Raw genomic sequence first — 15,477 nt, 5'->3', positions numbered from 1 at the left:
CTCCCTCCTCCATCCCAACTACTGACCTTCTTGGCTCCCTATAAGTTCTAACTAAAATTCCTCCCTTTCCCCAACCCTCTTAATTTCAGTGCCTTTCTTCTGTTAATTATTAACTGTTAATTAATTAATAATTAACAGATAATTCCCGATTATCTGTTAAATAGCTTGTTTTGTATATATTTGTCTATAGTTTCTCTCCTTCATTAAGTTGTAAGATCCTTGAAGGCAGGGACTATCTCTTGCTTCTTTTTGTATACCCAGTGCTTAGCTCTGTGCCTGGCATGCCATAGGGACTTAATACATTATTGATTTATTGACTTACGTGAGATTTTGTCAATTGGCTGTTGGCAAAGAAGAATCCCATCTTGGCAAATACTAGGGATGAATAAAGAAATACAATAAAAATGCTACACATCATGTAACACCTTTGGGTCCCTTAATAATACTTCTCTTGTTTGATCAAACTAATGATAATTATGATGATGATTCTGAAGATTACTAATAATCGTGATGATAATAATCCCTCAGAAGTCTAACCAATTATCCATGTCATGAAACAAGAGATTGAGGGGGAGGGCAGGCTGCAAATTAAGGAAATGGACATGGTGTCGTCTTCTTGTACTTTGAGATTACAAAGTCCTGTCACAAACCCTGAAATATTGATTAATTGGACTTTGGCTATAGCACGTATAGAATTAGTACCAGCTTGTTAAGATGCATCTAAAAGTCAAAAATAAATGACAAAGACTTGAAGGTTGGTCCTATTCAGAACTATAAAGATAGTGAACTTGATGCTGAGTTTAGTAGCATGAATAGCACTCCATGATTTGGTACCACAGAAAGAAAAATATACCAGAACAAATCTTACTGGAAACAAATAACATAACACTTTCATAAGAATTAGCTTAATACTAAGGGCCACATGGTTACTTCCTCTTTTCAGAGAGTTTATTTCAGATAAAAGGTAATTAATTCAATCACATTCATTCTGAGCCCCCAGTAGGAAAAATTCTCAACATTTAGGCAGAGGTTGAGCTCTCTGCTTATGTATATACACATTTGGTATTGGGGAAAATATAGAGAGGTTAATCAATGGAATAGAGTAGGCATATTATATACAGAAGCAAATGAGCACAATAACCTAATTTTTCATAAACCTAAGAATCTCAAATATTGAGGCAAGAACCCACTATGCTACTGGGAAAACTAGAAAATAGCCTAAATATGGGGCCAACATTTCATACCATATAACATAAATGCAAAATGGTGTACGTACATGATTTAGACATAAAAGGTGACATATCATGAGCGAATTAGTGAAGTATGGAAGAAATTATCTGTGAAATATACAGATAGTGGAAGAATACAAACCCATCGAGAGATGGAGAAGTTCAAAAGGGGTAAAATGGATACTTTTTATTGCACAAAATTTAAAAGACCTTGAACATGTAAAACGAATATAGTTTAATTTAAAAGAAAGGTGGGAAACTGGGAACTTCTTCCCAGCAAATTTCTCTGAAAAAAGGTCTTATTTCTAACATATATAAGACCCTGAATAAAATTTACGAGAAAAGGAACCATTTTCCAGTTGATAAATGATCAAAGGGATACGTTTTTTGAGGAAGAAATCCAAGCAAGCTCTACTGAAAAAAAGTACTCTAAATCAAAGGTGTTAAACAGATAGCTCACAGGTAGCATTCAGGTCACAACACTCCTGAATGTGGCCTTAACCATATTAAAATATAAATGGGTGATATTTGACAAAATAAATATAATAAGATATGTGATATTACATTTTTTTAAACCCTTACCTTCCGTCTTGGAGTCAATACTATGTATTAACTCCAAGGCAGAGGAGTGGTAAGGGCAGGCAATGGGGGTCAAGTGACCTGCCCAGGGTCACACGCCTGGGAAGTATCTGAGGCCAGATTTGAACCTAGGACCTCCCGTCTCTAGGCCTGGCTCTCAAGCCACTAAGCTACCCAGCTGCCCCGTGATATTACATTTTAAAAATCTTATTTGTTTATTACATTAAAAGATCCAGTTAACTTCTTCCTTCTTCCCCCATAAGAGAAGGCATCTTTTGACAAAAAAAGATATTTATGTATATAAATATGTATGTACATATGTAATATAAGTTCTTTCTCTGGAAGTGGATGAACAGAAGTCATTCTTCAAACAATATTCTTGGTGGGAAAAAATCATCCCCATAATTCTGCCTGCTACTAGAGTTTTCCTGAAGATGCTTTTAGGTAGCTTGCAGAAAATGAACCTGTATCACAATACTCTCATTTAATTATAGAAAAAATACCTTTTATTCACCTCAGAACATTAATTATAAAAGATATCTAAACTGAAAGTAACTGGCCCTCAGTCTGTTGCTATTGGAAACTCATTTTTTTAAAAAGGTGACAAAATAAGATAGGTATATGGCATAATACAGAGCCTAGAAGGCTAGTATATCCAATATGTTTGCCACTTACTTTTCTTATACCTTGCTCTACAATAATTTGTAAACTCATCTCATTAATCTCATATTAATCCACCACGATAATTTTTTCATTTAACAAATTAGAGAAACATCCTTTCCCAATAGCTATTGCTTTTATTATCCATGTTCAAATATCTAAATTGCCATATACAAATAATCACAACAAACACATTTGCTTCAGTTTTCTCAAAGTGGGGATAACAACAGCAGCTATTTTGTAGAGTTACTGTGAGGATAAAATGAAACATTTCGGAAGGAATTAGCACAGTGTATGGCATCTATTTTGTGCTATGTAAATACTTTTCTTTTTATTCCTTTCTCCCACTTTGTTTCATTCTGGAAGTCCCAGAGACCTGGATGATGACGATGGAGATACCTACAGACACTTTGGTGCCCTCCAAGTTTATCAAGCATATAATCAAACTTCTACTGCCTTATTAAGCATTAAGTAATATCACACTTAACAAATAACTAACAAGACTTGACCTGCGGCTTAGAATTACACCCCAGAAACATACTCTCCTTCTTGAACTGACAAATGATAGATCCCTATACTAGAAATGGACCTCAAAATGCCCTTGAAAAATCCAGCCAACAAACTGTACTAAAACCTCTCAGAAAAAGACATTGCCTACAATTATTCAGACAAAACACTGATATATAAAAAACGAAGAACAGTGTTTTAATGGATATTTCCATCCCAGTACTCATAATTTCAAAGCTACAAGGGACAAAATGCTTTAAAAACATAAATCTTATACACAGTAACTGAAATATTGTGGGACAATCAAATGTGATGGACTTTGCTACTAACAGCAATACAATGATCCAGGACAATTCTGAGGGAATTAGGACAAAGAATGCTATTTACCTCCAGAGAAAGAACTGTTGGATTGCAAATGACACGAAACCATATGATTTATCACTTGTTTATTTGGGTGTATTATTCGGGGGTTTTGGTTTTATAAGATTATTTACTTACAAAAATGACTAATATGGAAATATGTTTTGCATGATAATACATGTATAACCCAGATTGAATTACTTGTCAGCTCTGGGATGGGAGAGGGAAGAAAGGAGGGAGACAACATGAATCATATAACTTTGGAAAACTTTTGTGAAAATTTGTTATTAAAATAAAATAAAGATAAAACTAAAAAAAAATTAAAAAAATAAATCACTAGTAGAGGAGATAAATATTTCATGAGACCACTAAGAAATTCATGTGATCCCTGTTGTCCTTTCCACTACTGTTTTGTGTACCTAGAAAAGATAAGATCTCCTACTTAATACTTTCATTCAATTAAAAAAAAAAAGCAGGGTTTTTTTAAACACCTGACCATGGAACATTAAATATTAAAGAATAATATCTGGGTAGCAACTTATCCCAGGACCATTTTGATCTGAACTCCTCTAAAGAAAATAAGATATTAATAATAATAATAATTATTATTCTCAAAACCTAGGATAAGAAATAAAAATCATGTTGGAACAGGATGAAATATATATGTGTATATATATGTATATATATATTTGTGTGTGTATGTATATTATATTATCCATCTTTTCCTGTATGCTATTTTTGTAGTACTGAAGATCCTGACACTGAATCTTCAGATGCCCTTATATTTCAATGTTGAATTCAATAACAAAAGTACTATTTTACATACCTATGCCACAGTCCTTAGAATATTAAGTAGAAAGAACATTAATAAGTTAATAACTACCAGGTGCCATTCTTTTTGAATTCCACTGAAAAAGTTGAAAAGAATTAAATGATAGTAATACATCTTTTGGGTTTACAAGTGATTTCCTCTCAACTTTCCTGTGAGGTAGATAGTTCAAGTATTTACAAATGAGGAATCTAAGACTTGGAGGCATTAAATAACTTGCTCACATATTCACACAAATTGTAACCTGTTATATTAGGTTTTTGTTTTGCTTTTTGTTATTTTCGAGGAATACAAATTAATTCATAGTAAATCCAAATCTATGTATAAGGTACATTATCATAAAGTTTCATTGTACTCCCCATTTAATAAAGTGTATTATTTCATACCTCTTTAGGACTTACTCAAGGAAATGAAAAGTAATTGAGTAAAAATCAACCAAATACTTTGAGCTAGGAGTGGGACTGTCTTAATATTATAATTTTTAAATGTTAAAGAAAAAGAATATTTTTAAAAAATATAGAAATTAATATTCAATATTTTTAGTATTTTTCCATCTGCCCAGAATGACTAGGATTAATTCTAGCTAGCAAAGTCTATGATTCTATGGCTATGTTCATCTCGTAGGAAATGAAAATCTGGAAATGAAATAGTTTGTCTTGGACCCCACCAAAACTTGTTCTGTGTTAAAACCACAGTTAAAACATTGCATTTAAAAATATGCTGATATTCTAGATAGAAATGCTGGCATTTCAAATAATTTCATATCATCCTTGTAAAGGAGTTCACAAAACATTCCTCATTTTTTTTTCATAAGAATCTTTGAGCCCACTGGGGTTCAGTAGTCAGGCTGAAGTTGGAAAGAACATTACAGATCATTTAGTGGAGCTTCCTTTTATAAATAAGGAAATTGAGTCCTGGAGAAGTTAAATGACTATTTAAGGTTGCTCAAGTGGCAGAGGAAAATTCAACCCAAATCTTTTTACTCCAGATCTAAAATTCTTTCTACTAAATCACATTGCCTTGCCTTAAGTTAAAAGTTGAGGTGAATAAGCCCCAAAAAGAAGATAATATTTTAAAATGTAAAAGGCCAATGATAATTTTAGACAAGTTATATAAAATGTTAAGTATAAGTGAAATTTTGCTCTAAGCAAAAGATTAGTCTCTAATGGAAATTTTTCCCAAATAAGAATGATAGGGCATAATTCTTAGACATCACTCTTATGATCAACATATTGTGTTTTACATACCATACATTGCCATCAATGGAAGCAATTTTGCCTGGTTTCACAATTTCATCATTTATATAGCAGTCACAGTGAGTTTTCAGAACGCAAGATCCTTCACTATTAAGATACATTCCATCAGGGCAGGCACATCCATCAACTGGAACATCTTGTATGACACAGCTCTTATCTCTCTCTGATAATGATTGGCAAGAACTATTGCAAGCTTGTACATTGTACTTGAAGACCAGGCCATTTTGACAAGTTTGTTCTATTTAAAAGCAATAAAAAGTAAAAGTTTTATAGAAATAAAAATAGCAATTTATCTGAGGATATCATTGGTCTTATTATTTATTAAATAAGAACTTTTTATATATGTGCCTCATTTTTTATAGCAAAGGTGCTCCTAAAATTCATGTGAAAATCACATTTGGGCAATTATACTTTAAATAGAAAATTCTGATTTATTTTTTGTAAAGCAGAGAATCTTTATGTAAAATGAATTATCAGCTCCTAATTAAATTGTTTCATAAGTTGAGTTCACTATTTGATTTTCTCAGGATCAGATATGTCCAGAGATCTACTGGTAAACATTTAACAACCAGTTCTCCCTCCCCTTCCCCCACCAAATGTGTACACACAACACATTTTTAAGTTTAATATGAATTTTAAACATTTTTTCATCACTTTCTTAAAACAAGATAATCAACAAAATTAAAATTCAAGCTCTGGTTTGTAGAATTTGCCAATCTCTGAGATGTAAATGCTCTTACTAAAAATTAAGTAACCCACTTTCACAGACTGACTGGAGCTAACTCTATCACAAATCTAATTAGGTACAGATTTTTCCTCATTATAATATTTCTGTAAATAATCGAAGAGTGAAATACCAACTCAGTGTCACATTCATTTAATCAACAAATATTTATGATTGTCATTTGGAAATATTAACTCCAGATAAAAATAAAAAGGAAAGAAAATGCTCAAGCCACTCAATGTAGCAAGAAGCTTTCAAAGTATATCCAAAAGTACCAAGAACACATTTATAAAAATATATGGTGAAAAAATAGGTGTAGTCATAATTAAATAACAATAGTGAAAATTAAAGTCTACTCACCACATTGACCTTTTCTCCAACCAGTTATGTATATTCCATTCTCAGCACATGCTTTTACGTAATTTCCTATTGTTGTACATAAGCAATCTTTGGTATTTTCACAAGTGCAAGTGAATGTTTTGCATTTCTTTAAAGCAAGAAAAAGATAAACACCATTGCATGATAGAAGTATCAAAGTAATGATTCAAAATCCAAGAAACCTGGATTCTAGCTCCAGCTCTGCTTTTAATTTATTGTAAGACAGTCCTTTTATCACCTTGAACTTCAATTTTCCCATCTGTAAAAAGTGGAAGTTGGACTACTGAAGATCTTTTTCTAGCTCTAACAACCTTCCTTCTTTCCAATCCTTAAAATAATATGCATATTTAAAAGGTTTAAGTAAAATTGTTATTTTCCTTCAAATTCGAATTCAAGTTCACCTCATATAGATATTCAGATTCTACCTGAATTAATAAATAGTCTACCTCAGTAAATTACTTTTTATTATGTACATATAATATATATAGAGATATGCAATTTATTTATTCATGTGCATATTTTTTCTTGCAAAAATATACAAACTCCTTGAGGGCAGGGAAGAGTTGTTTCATCTTGTCTTTCCCTACCTACCATAGTACCTGGCAAATAGGAAGGGCTTAATACATTTTTACTGAAAAAAAAAAAGCATAAATCAGTAATTATGCTTGATTTTTTCCCTTCATTAAAAATTACTAAAATAGATATGCAAGTATTTTCTTATTTGGTGATTATCCTCCTATCCCACTCTTTGATCAAAGATGATTAAGACAAAGGAAGCAATTATGATAATGAACACATACAAATTAAGTTGAAATGCTTGACAAATCAAAGATTTTGTACTTTAAAAATCTCCCATGCTAACTACCTTATACTAAGTCTATTTATTATAATTGAATATTTATAATTACAAATTGTGAGATGCTAAATGTTTAAACTACACCAACCTCATGGTAGGATCTAGGGTCCACAATGGAATGGCAAGAAGCAAAAGGCCCACTTGAATCAGTAAGAACCAAACAATTCTTTTCAGCAAACTTTTCTGGGGAAAGTAAAGAATGAGTTCATATGACTGTCTCCCAAAATTCATTTTTTAGAAATTGTTAATATCAGTAATACTTCTTTTGTTGAAAGTATTGTGGTACAATCCCTTGCCATGATTAATAGCTTTTATTTGGTGCCTTAAGATTTACAGAGTATACAGATTATTTCATTTGTCCCTCCCAATGACCCTATAAAATAAATATTAGAGATATTATTGTGGATTTTATGGATAAGAACTTGATATTCAAATAAGTTAAGTGAGTTGTCTAGTATGACACAGGTGTTTAAATCCTAACAAGAAGAAAATGATTATAAAACTCCTTATGCAAATAAAGACATATCTAAATAATTAGAGAAATATTAATTGTTCATGGGTAGGCCAGCCCAACATAATAAAAATGGAAATAAGTATTATTTTATATTAATTTATTTATTCAGTACCATGTAATCATACTACCATAGAATTACTTTTAGAGCTAGGGGAAAAAAAACAAAATTCATCTGGAAAAACAGAATGTCAAAAATATCAAGGGAACCGAAAGGAAAAAAGGGAAGAAGGGAAGTAGACTGAAAATACCAGATTTGAGTGATACTAAAAAGATGTAATCATCAAAACAATTTGACAATGGATAAGAAATAGAGAGGTCTATCAGTAGAGTATTTGGTGACAGTAGCCTCACATTTATAAATAGACCAAGCTATGTACTTTCATGTTATTTTAAAATATTGATCCTTTAAATATTACCATTTTCTATGCTTATACATGAAGAAGGTCTTCCTTTGGGACAGGACATCATTTCCCAAGAGTCAGCAAAAACCTGAGATGTCTTTTCTAACATGTTCTGACTTGACAAGAAATCGTCCTCTGCTTTGTTATTGTAGGAACCACAGAGCCCTATGAAATAGGTGAGACAAGTTAACAAAGAGAATCCATTTTTTAAATTCAGCTTTCTAGATTCATATATTCACTATGCACTCCTATACAGGTCAGCTCAGATATTACAGAAACTGATAACTCTAAAATAGGTTATTAGTATTCTTTTAAAAATATGAATGAAATGTTCTAAATCTCTAATAATTAGAGAAATGCAAATCAAAACAACTCTGAGGTATCGCCTCACACCTAGCAGATTCACTAAAATGAAAGAAGGGGAGAGTAATGAATGCTGGAAGGGATGTGGCAAAACTGGGACATTAATGCATTGCTGGTGAAGTTGTGAACTGACTCAACCATTCTGGCTGGCAATTTGGAACTATGCTCAAAGGGCTATAAAAGAATGCCTGCCCTTTGATCCAGCCATACCATTGTTGGGTTTGTACCCCAAAGAGATCATAGATAAACAGACTTGTACAAAAATATTTATAGCTGTGCTTTTTGTGGTGGCAAAAAACTGGAAAATGAGGGGATGTCCTTCAATTGGGGAATGGCTGAACAAATTGTGGTATATGTGGGTGATGGAATACTATTGTGCTCAAAGGAATAATAAACTGGAGGAATTCCATGTGAACTGGAAACACCTCCAGGAATTGATGCAGAGTGAAAGGAGGGATTTATGGTAAAGAACGCTACCCACATTCAGAGGAAGGACTGCAGGAGAGGAAACATAGAAGAAAAACAACTGCTTGAACACATGGGTTGAGGTGGACATTATTGGGGATGTAGACTCGAAATGACCACACTAATGCAACTATCAACAATTTGGAAATAGGTCTTGATCAATGACACGTGTTAAAACCAGTGGAAATGTGCATTGGCCATGGGTGGGGGGGGGCGCGGGGGGTGAAGGAGAAAGTAGGAGGCATGAATCATGTAACCATGTTAAAAATGAATATTAATAAATGTTTAAAAAAAGAAAATGAATTAAGTGACTACTTACTAGTACTATTGCTACTACTATTACTACACACACACACACACACACACACACACACACACACACACACACTCAGCATTGTCCTAGAAACCTGGATGTGGAGGGAAAAGAAAAGTATAACAGTCCCTAAAATATGTTTTCTATTACTTAATATTTCTAATGATAAAGAATGATTGAACCAGTATTTCATAGCTTTTAAATAATGAAGTAGACTTCTTTTCAGACAAAAGAGCTAAATTAAAAAATCATAAAGATGATCATACTTGGGTGAAATTTATGTATCATTGACAACTAAGTGAATTTTTGTCAATTTGTCATTGTTTTGCAATACCACGTACAGTTGAGAATCAAAATTCTCTAATCTTTCACAATTGCTTATACCTTTTAGGATAAAATGTGAAATTCTCAGCTTAGCATTTAAAGTCCTCCACAAATTTAGGTTTTGACTTATCTTTCTAAGTATTATCTCCTATTATTCCTCTTCACTCATGCTCTGGCCACAGCAACTGACCTACTAACTTCCTTAGAAAGAAAATTCTGTCTCTCAGTTCTGTGCTGTTGTAGAGGTTATTTTCTATGTCGAGAAAATATTCCCTCCTCATGCCTATCTCAGAATTACTTTCTTTCTTTAAATCCTAGCCCAGGAGCTGCCTTTTAGAGAAAATCTGTCCTTTTCCTATGCTCTCTTTAAATTTCTTTGTATTTTTCTATATATTTTGCATTTATTTATGTATTCCTATTGTATCTGTCCAGTTGGATGAAAGCCTGAAGGCAAGATTTCATTTTTGCCTCTGTCACACCTATCACAATGTCATTTGTGAAATTATAATCAAATAATACTCATTTTATGAGAGAGAAATCTTATTTTTAAAACCTTGAGAATACAAACATTTCCAAAAGTAATTTGAACATTTGAGTGATGATTAAGTGAAAACCAGATCTTCATTTTTTCTGCTTTTTGAGAAATGAGAATGAGGTTTTGTGCTTGTCATGAATAAAATGACAAATGTAAAAGCAAGAAATACTTCTTAGACTGACTCCTTCAGAAGTAAAGTATTTGTGATGAGGACTTACCCACTGTGTTTGTAAATTTGTTGGGTGGCAAAGAAATATACAATTGCATCACTGGATCAATTTGTATTTGCATTTTTAATCCAAAAGATGTCTTTACTTGTAGGTATGAGGAAGTTACCCTAAAAATCTGAATTGCATCTGTTAATAAACGAGAAATAACAAAAATGAAAAGAGTTGTGACTTCATCATTTTTCTTAGCATTGTCATATATTTCATATATTGTTCCATGTTTACATTTAACTTACCTGAATAATAATAACCTTGCCTTTTAATCTTGTTGTTTGTGACACTGCCATCATTATTAAATACATATTTGTCAGCTGAAAGAGACTAATGTACAGTCACATTATTAATATATGCACATTCTAGGAGAATGTAAGCTCTCTTGTGACTTACATTCTATTTTTTACTTATTACTAAAATTTTTTTAACTGTGTACTAGACGCCTAGCATAGTGCACTGAACACAATAGATGCTTAATCAATCTCTGTTGTTTTAAACTTTCTAAAATTTTTTTAAAGAACAAATTACCAAAAATCTGAACCGTGATGTTTTTATATGATAATAATAATATTTTATTTGAACTAATAGGAAGGAAGACCAGTTTGGATTTTTTGAAATGTAAACACATACCCAAGGTAGCTTTTTGAGTTGGTTTTACATTTCTGTTGTCTCTGTTACAAAAAAGAACTCTACGGGATAGGGCTATATAGCAAGGAATGACTATAGCTAAAAAAAGGCATCAATAATGTTTGTTTTTCAAAGCCTGTATAACAGAACATCTTGAAAGATTTGTATTTGTTTCTTTCAAGTGCCTTACCAAAATGAAAAATTTCCACTATAGTAATTATATATAGGATGAATCTTATAGTGTAGCTTTCCCCGGGATCTTAGGACTAAATGTTTTAATAAATAAATAAGGATGATCAGAATTTTGGTCAGGTATAAATAGTATGTAAAAAGTATTTTCAAAGTATAGTCTTTTAAGCAGTTTATATTTCTCTCTACAACCTTCAATCCATCAACAAACATTGATTAAGCATTCTCTATGTACCAGGCAAATATGCTAAGGGCTGGGGATGCAAAAAAGGCAAAAGACAGTTTCTGCTCTCAAGGAGCTTATGTTCAATAAAATTTTATTACTCAATTTCCTACTATATTTAAGACACAATACTGGCTAGGTATCTGGGAACTTGGGAATAAGGCAAAGTCCTTGCCCTCAAGGAATCTTAAGACTCTAGTAAGCCTAGCTAATATAATTCAATTTTGCTTACACCAGTAAATTGTTTAATAAACCTTTTTTTATTTTTAACAAACATCTCACATTCTGGATCAGAGGAATACAACAAAAGGAATTAGATTTTTGCTGTCATTGTATCTGTGATAACTGATTACTTACAGAATTTAAAAGAAGGGTGACACTATTTAAGCATGTTCCGGTTTGACCATTTAGACACGGACGAAGTTCAATGCTAATAGACCAGTTTTCATCCTATTAAAAATATGTCATTTAAAAACAATCTGTTACATGATATTATTATGTATCCCATTCACTATGGTTTTTAGAAAATTTGTAGTTATGAGAGATACTACTTTACCAACAAAATATAGTAGAGATTAATGTTCAGAAGATAGAACTATTTTTACATTAGTGCTAACTCTAATTCTACCCTGGAAGTCCTGTGTTCATTTTCAAATGAAAACAAAATTTAATGGTTTGTGATCTTTTCTGCAGCATTTAAGAATTGTGAAAATCCACTGCTCTAAAGCTCTCTCCCTGTTTCTCCCATTGAAAATCTACCTGGTGCTCTGGAAGAATTTCTCTTGCATCTCGAAAAACAGATCAAAACGTTTTACCTTTTAATTCTTGAAAGAAAACTTTGGATCAGAAACTACGGAATCATCCCCGTAATGCTAGAAAAAAGGGTGCTTATTTTTATCTCTGAAAAATGAAAGGTCTATTTTAAGGTATTTTATAAAGATATCTCAGAGACTGCTAACTAGATATTTTAATACCAGGTCAGGCCCTTATGTGAACTAAAGATGAAAACTGAAGCAATTATCTAAATTATTCTGGGAAGGAATAGGGACTAGACCTATGTTTTCATTGGTATCAGAAACTTCTATATGAGGAAACATCTTCTATCAATGTAGGTCAGCATTTTGTTTGCAATTTACACTCTCAGAAAGTTACCTAGAGCACTGATAGGTTAAATGACTTGTTAGGTTCAAGGCTTGAATCCTCCTGGTTCCAACACCAGCTTTCTATCTATTATTCTCCCTGTTAGCATTTCATGGATGCTTACATTTTTTTTAAACCCTTACCTTCTGTCTTAGAATCAATACTGTGTATTGGTTCCAAGGCAGAAGAACAGCAAGGGCTAGGCAATGGGGTTAAGTGACTTGCCCAGGATCACACGACTCAGAAGTATCTGAGGCCAGATTTGAACCTAGCACCTCCCATCTCTAGGTCTGGCTCTCAGTCCACTGAGCCACCTAGTTGCCCCCTGGATGCCTACATTTTTCAAGAAGTTTGAGTAAACCCTAGATTCAGCTAATAATTTAGTTGTTTGTGTTAACAAAATAGAAAGCAAAGATGAATGGGAATATGTTAACTTCAAGATTTCCCCCCTGCCTATATCCATGTATTCTTTGACTTGGATAACATTGCCCTATCCAGTCATTTCATACCCAAACTCACAAAATGTACTATAATGCCATTCACTTGCTCACGTATTTATAGTATTTTTCCCCTGTGGAAGTAACTGCCTGCCTGGAATGATGTTTTCTCTCATCTATTTCCATAAGAATAAGTATTTGATCTGTGATTTCATTGGTATAAGAAATTCCCTGGTGAATAAACCGCCTCTACTAACAAAAGTCAACAATGTCTCAGCAATTTATAGATGTAGAGAGCTGCCTAAAAGCACTGAGATAAGTGACTTGCCTGGGGTCACACAGCCCACATATGTCAGGCTGGCTCTCTACTACAGCTCATAGTAGAACCAACCAATAACCTTAGGCGGATCATATTTTAATTCAAAATTAAGATCATTTTAAAATTTCTTTCACAAATTACTTGAAATCACCAGGAAGGAAAGAATATCAGTTCTCTCAAAATATTCTGTTACCACATACATGGACAGCTAAAAAGTGACAGTTTCCAGGATGCTCATATGAAACACCATCAAAAGTTGTAATTGAACTTCCTTCTACTTTACATCTTCCAGGACATAATGTTTCTGTGCAGAACCACTTTGCTTCTTGACACGTGCTGTTAAAACAAGTTTTTTTAAAAAAGGCTATCAGTTATATTTTATCAATAAAAGCATTTAAGGCCATTACATTAAAATTATATATGTCTATCTGTTTATACATATACATATATATGCATGATGGGCACAGACTACTGTACATTGTCAATTATAATTTACAGGCAAAACATGTTCAACAGATTAGATGTTTGTTAAGGATTTTGGTCAGTCATGTACTAAGAGTGAGGGATAATGTATGCCCAGCCCTGAGTGTGTACTGGTGCCAATATAATATCAAAAGTCTTAGAGGAAGTCTACCAAAATATCATGTGAAAGATATTTTGTGAAAGATATATGGACTTGGGCAAGAATGGCACAGGATGAGAATATTTGAGAATAAAGATGAGAACTTATACTGTTGTAGAACATAACTGCATTGTGATATCACAGATCCATTGAAGAATACATAAGTAGTATACAAAAAAAAGAAACAAGAGTCATCCCTTCCACTTGCCAACAACCCCTTATCTCAGCCCAAATCTTTTTAAAATATTTATTTATTTATTTAGAATATTTTCCCATGGTTACATGATTCATGATTCCCCTCTCTTCCCTCCCCCATCCCAGAGCTGACAATTTCACTGGGTTATACATGTGTCATTGTTCAAAACCTATTTCCTTGTTATTCATATTTGCAGTAGAGTAATCTTTTAACATCAAAACCCTAATCATATCGCCATTGAACCATGTGATCGATCTTATGTTTTCCTTTTGCATTTCTACTCCCACAGTTCTTTCTCTGGATGTGGATAGTGTTCGTTGCTGCTAGTAGAGAAGTCTGTTACATTTGATTGTACCACAATGTTTCACTTTCTGTGTACAATGTTCTATTAGTTCTGCTCCTTTTGCTCAGCATCAATTCCTGGAAGTCTTTTCAGTTCATATAGAAATCAAGCAGTTTATCATTCCTTTCAGCACAATAGTATTCCATCACCAGCAGATACCACAATTTGTTCAGCCATTCCCCAATGGAGGGAAATCTCATTTTCCAATTTTTTTTTGCCACCACAAAGAGCACAGCTATAAATATTTTTGTATAAGACTTTTTCCTTATTATCTCTTTGGGGTACAAACCCAGCAGTGGTAAGTCAGCCCAAATCTTTTTGCTGTTATATTGTTTATACATTATTACACTGGTTAAAATAGTGAATTCTGCTCTTCTATTTCTTTATATGTGATTTCATCAATATAGGGGGGCTCCCTGTATTGATAAAGAAATTTCCCCCTACTAATTTAGATTGGCACCTCCTTTGAAACTATATAATAGAGTTTTACCTGGGACACTATGAGTGCCTGCTTCAGGAATATAGGCAAGTATGTAGGAGAATTAGGTCTTGAATCCAGACCTTGACTGAGGTGAATTTAAAGTATCTTGCTGTATAATGTCCCTCATTCTAGTAGGTCACAAAAATCAGGACACATACAAACATTTCAGTGGCTTGTTCAGAATCAGAGATTCAGAGATTTCATTGGCTTAAATCAAAGATGAAGTTAATATATTCTAAATAAAATTCCTTGGCAATCTTCCACTATTTTCCATGGAGAACAGATGTTCCTGCCCAAGTCTAGCATAATCTCAGTCAGACACTTGAAATAAAGAGGGTAGCAAATAAGGAAAAGAGACTAGGAACAGTGCAAGCCTAATATTCTAA

General features: G+C 33.0%; 1 protein-coding gene across 1 annotated transcript in view; it reads right to left on the bottom strand.

Moving 5' to 3' along the window:
• MUC19 (mucin 19, oligomeric) overlaps positions 1 to 15,477 on the bottom strand; it is a 56,550-nt gene that overhangs the window by 22,547 nt on the left and 18,526 nt on the right. The window contains exons 9-17 of the mRNA XM_044679107.1: positions 13,650 to 13,785; positions 11,911 to 12,003; positions 10,757 to 10,841; positions 10,512 to 10,649; positions 8,309 to 8,458; positions 7,467 to 7,561; positions 6,505 to 6,631; positions 5,412 to 5,658; positions 323 to 375 (exon numbers count right to left, since the gene is read on the bottom strand). Coding sequence (XP_044535042.1) covers positions 323 to 375; positions 5,412 to 5,658; positions 6,505 to 6,631; positions 7,467 to 7,561; positions 8,309 to 8,458; positions 10,512 to 10,649; positions 10,757 to 10,841; positions 11,911 to 12,003; positions 13,650 to 13,785 — 1,124 coding nt within the window. The remainder of the gene's footprint in view (positions 1 to 322; positions 376 to 5,411; positions 5,659 to 6,504; positions 6,632 to 7,466; positions 7,562 to 8,308; positions 8,459 to 10,511; positions 10,650 to 10,756; positions 10,842 to 11,910; positions 12,004 to 13,649; positions 13,786 to 15,477) is intronic.

This window comes from Gracilinanus agilis, chromosome 5 (assembly GCF_016433145.1).
Source record: "Gracilinanus agilis isolate LMUSP501 chromosome 5, AgileGrace, whole genome shotgun sequence".
Taxonomy (NCBI): Eukaryota; Metazoa; Chordata; class Mammalia; order Didelphimorphia; family Didelphidae; genus Gracilinanus; species Gracilinanus agilis.
Note: the sequence above shows the minus strand (reverse complement) of the source record. Positions and strands in the feature narration are given on the sequence as shown.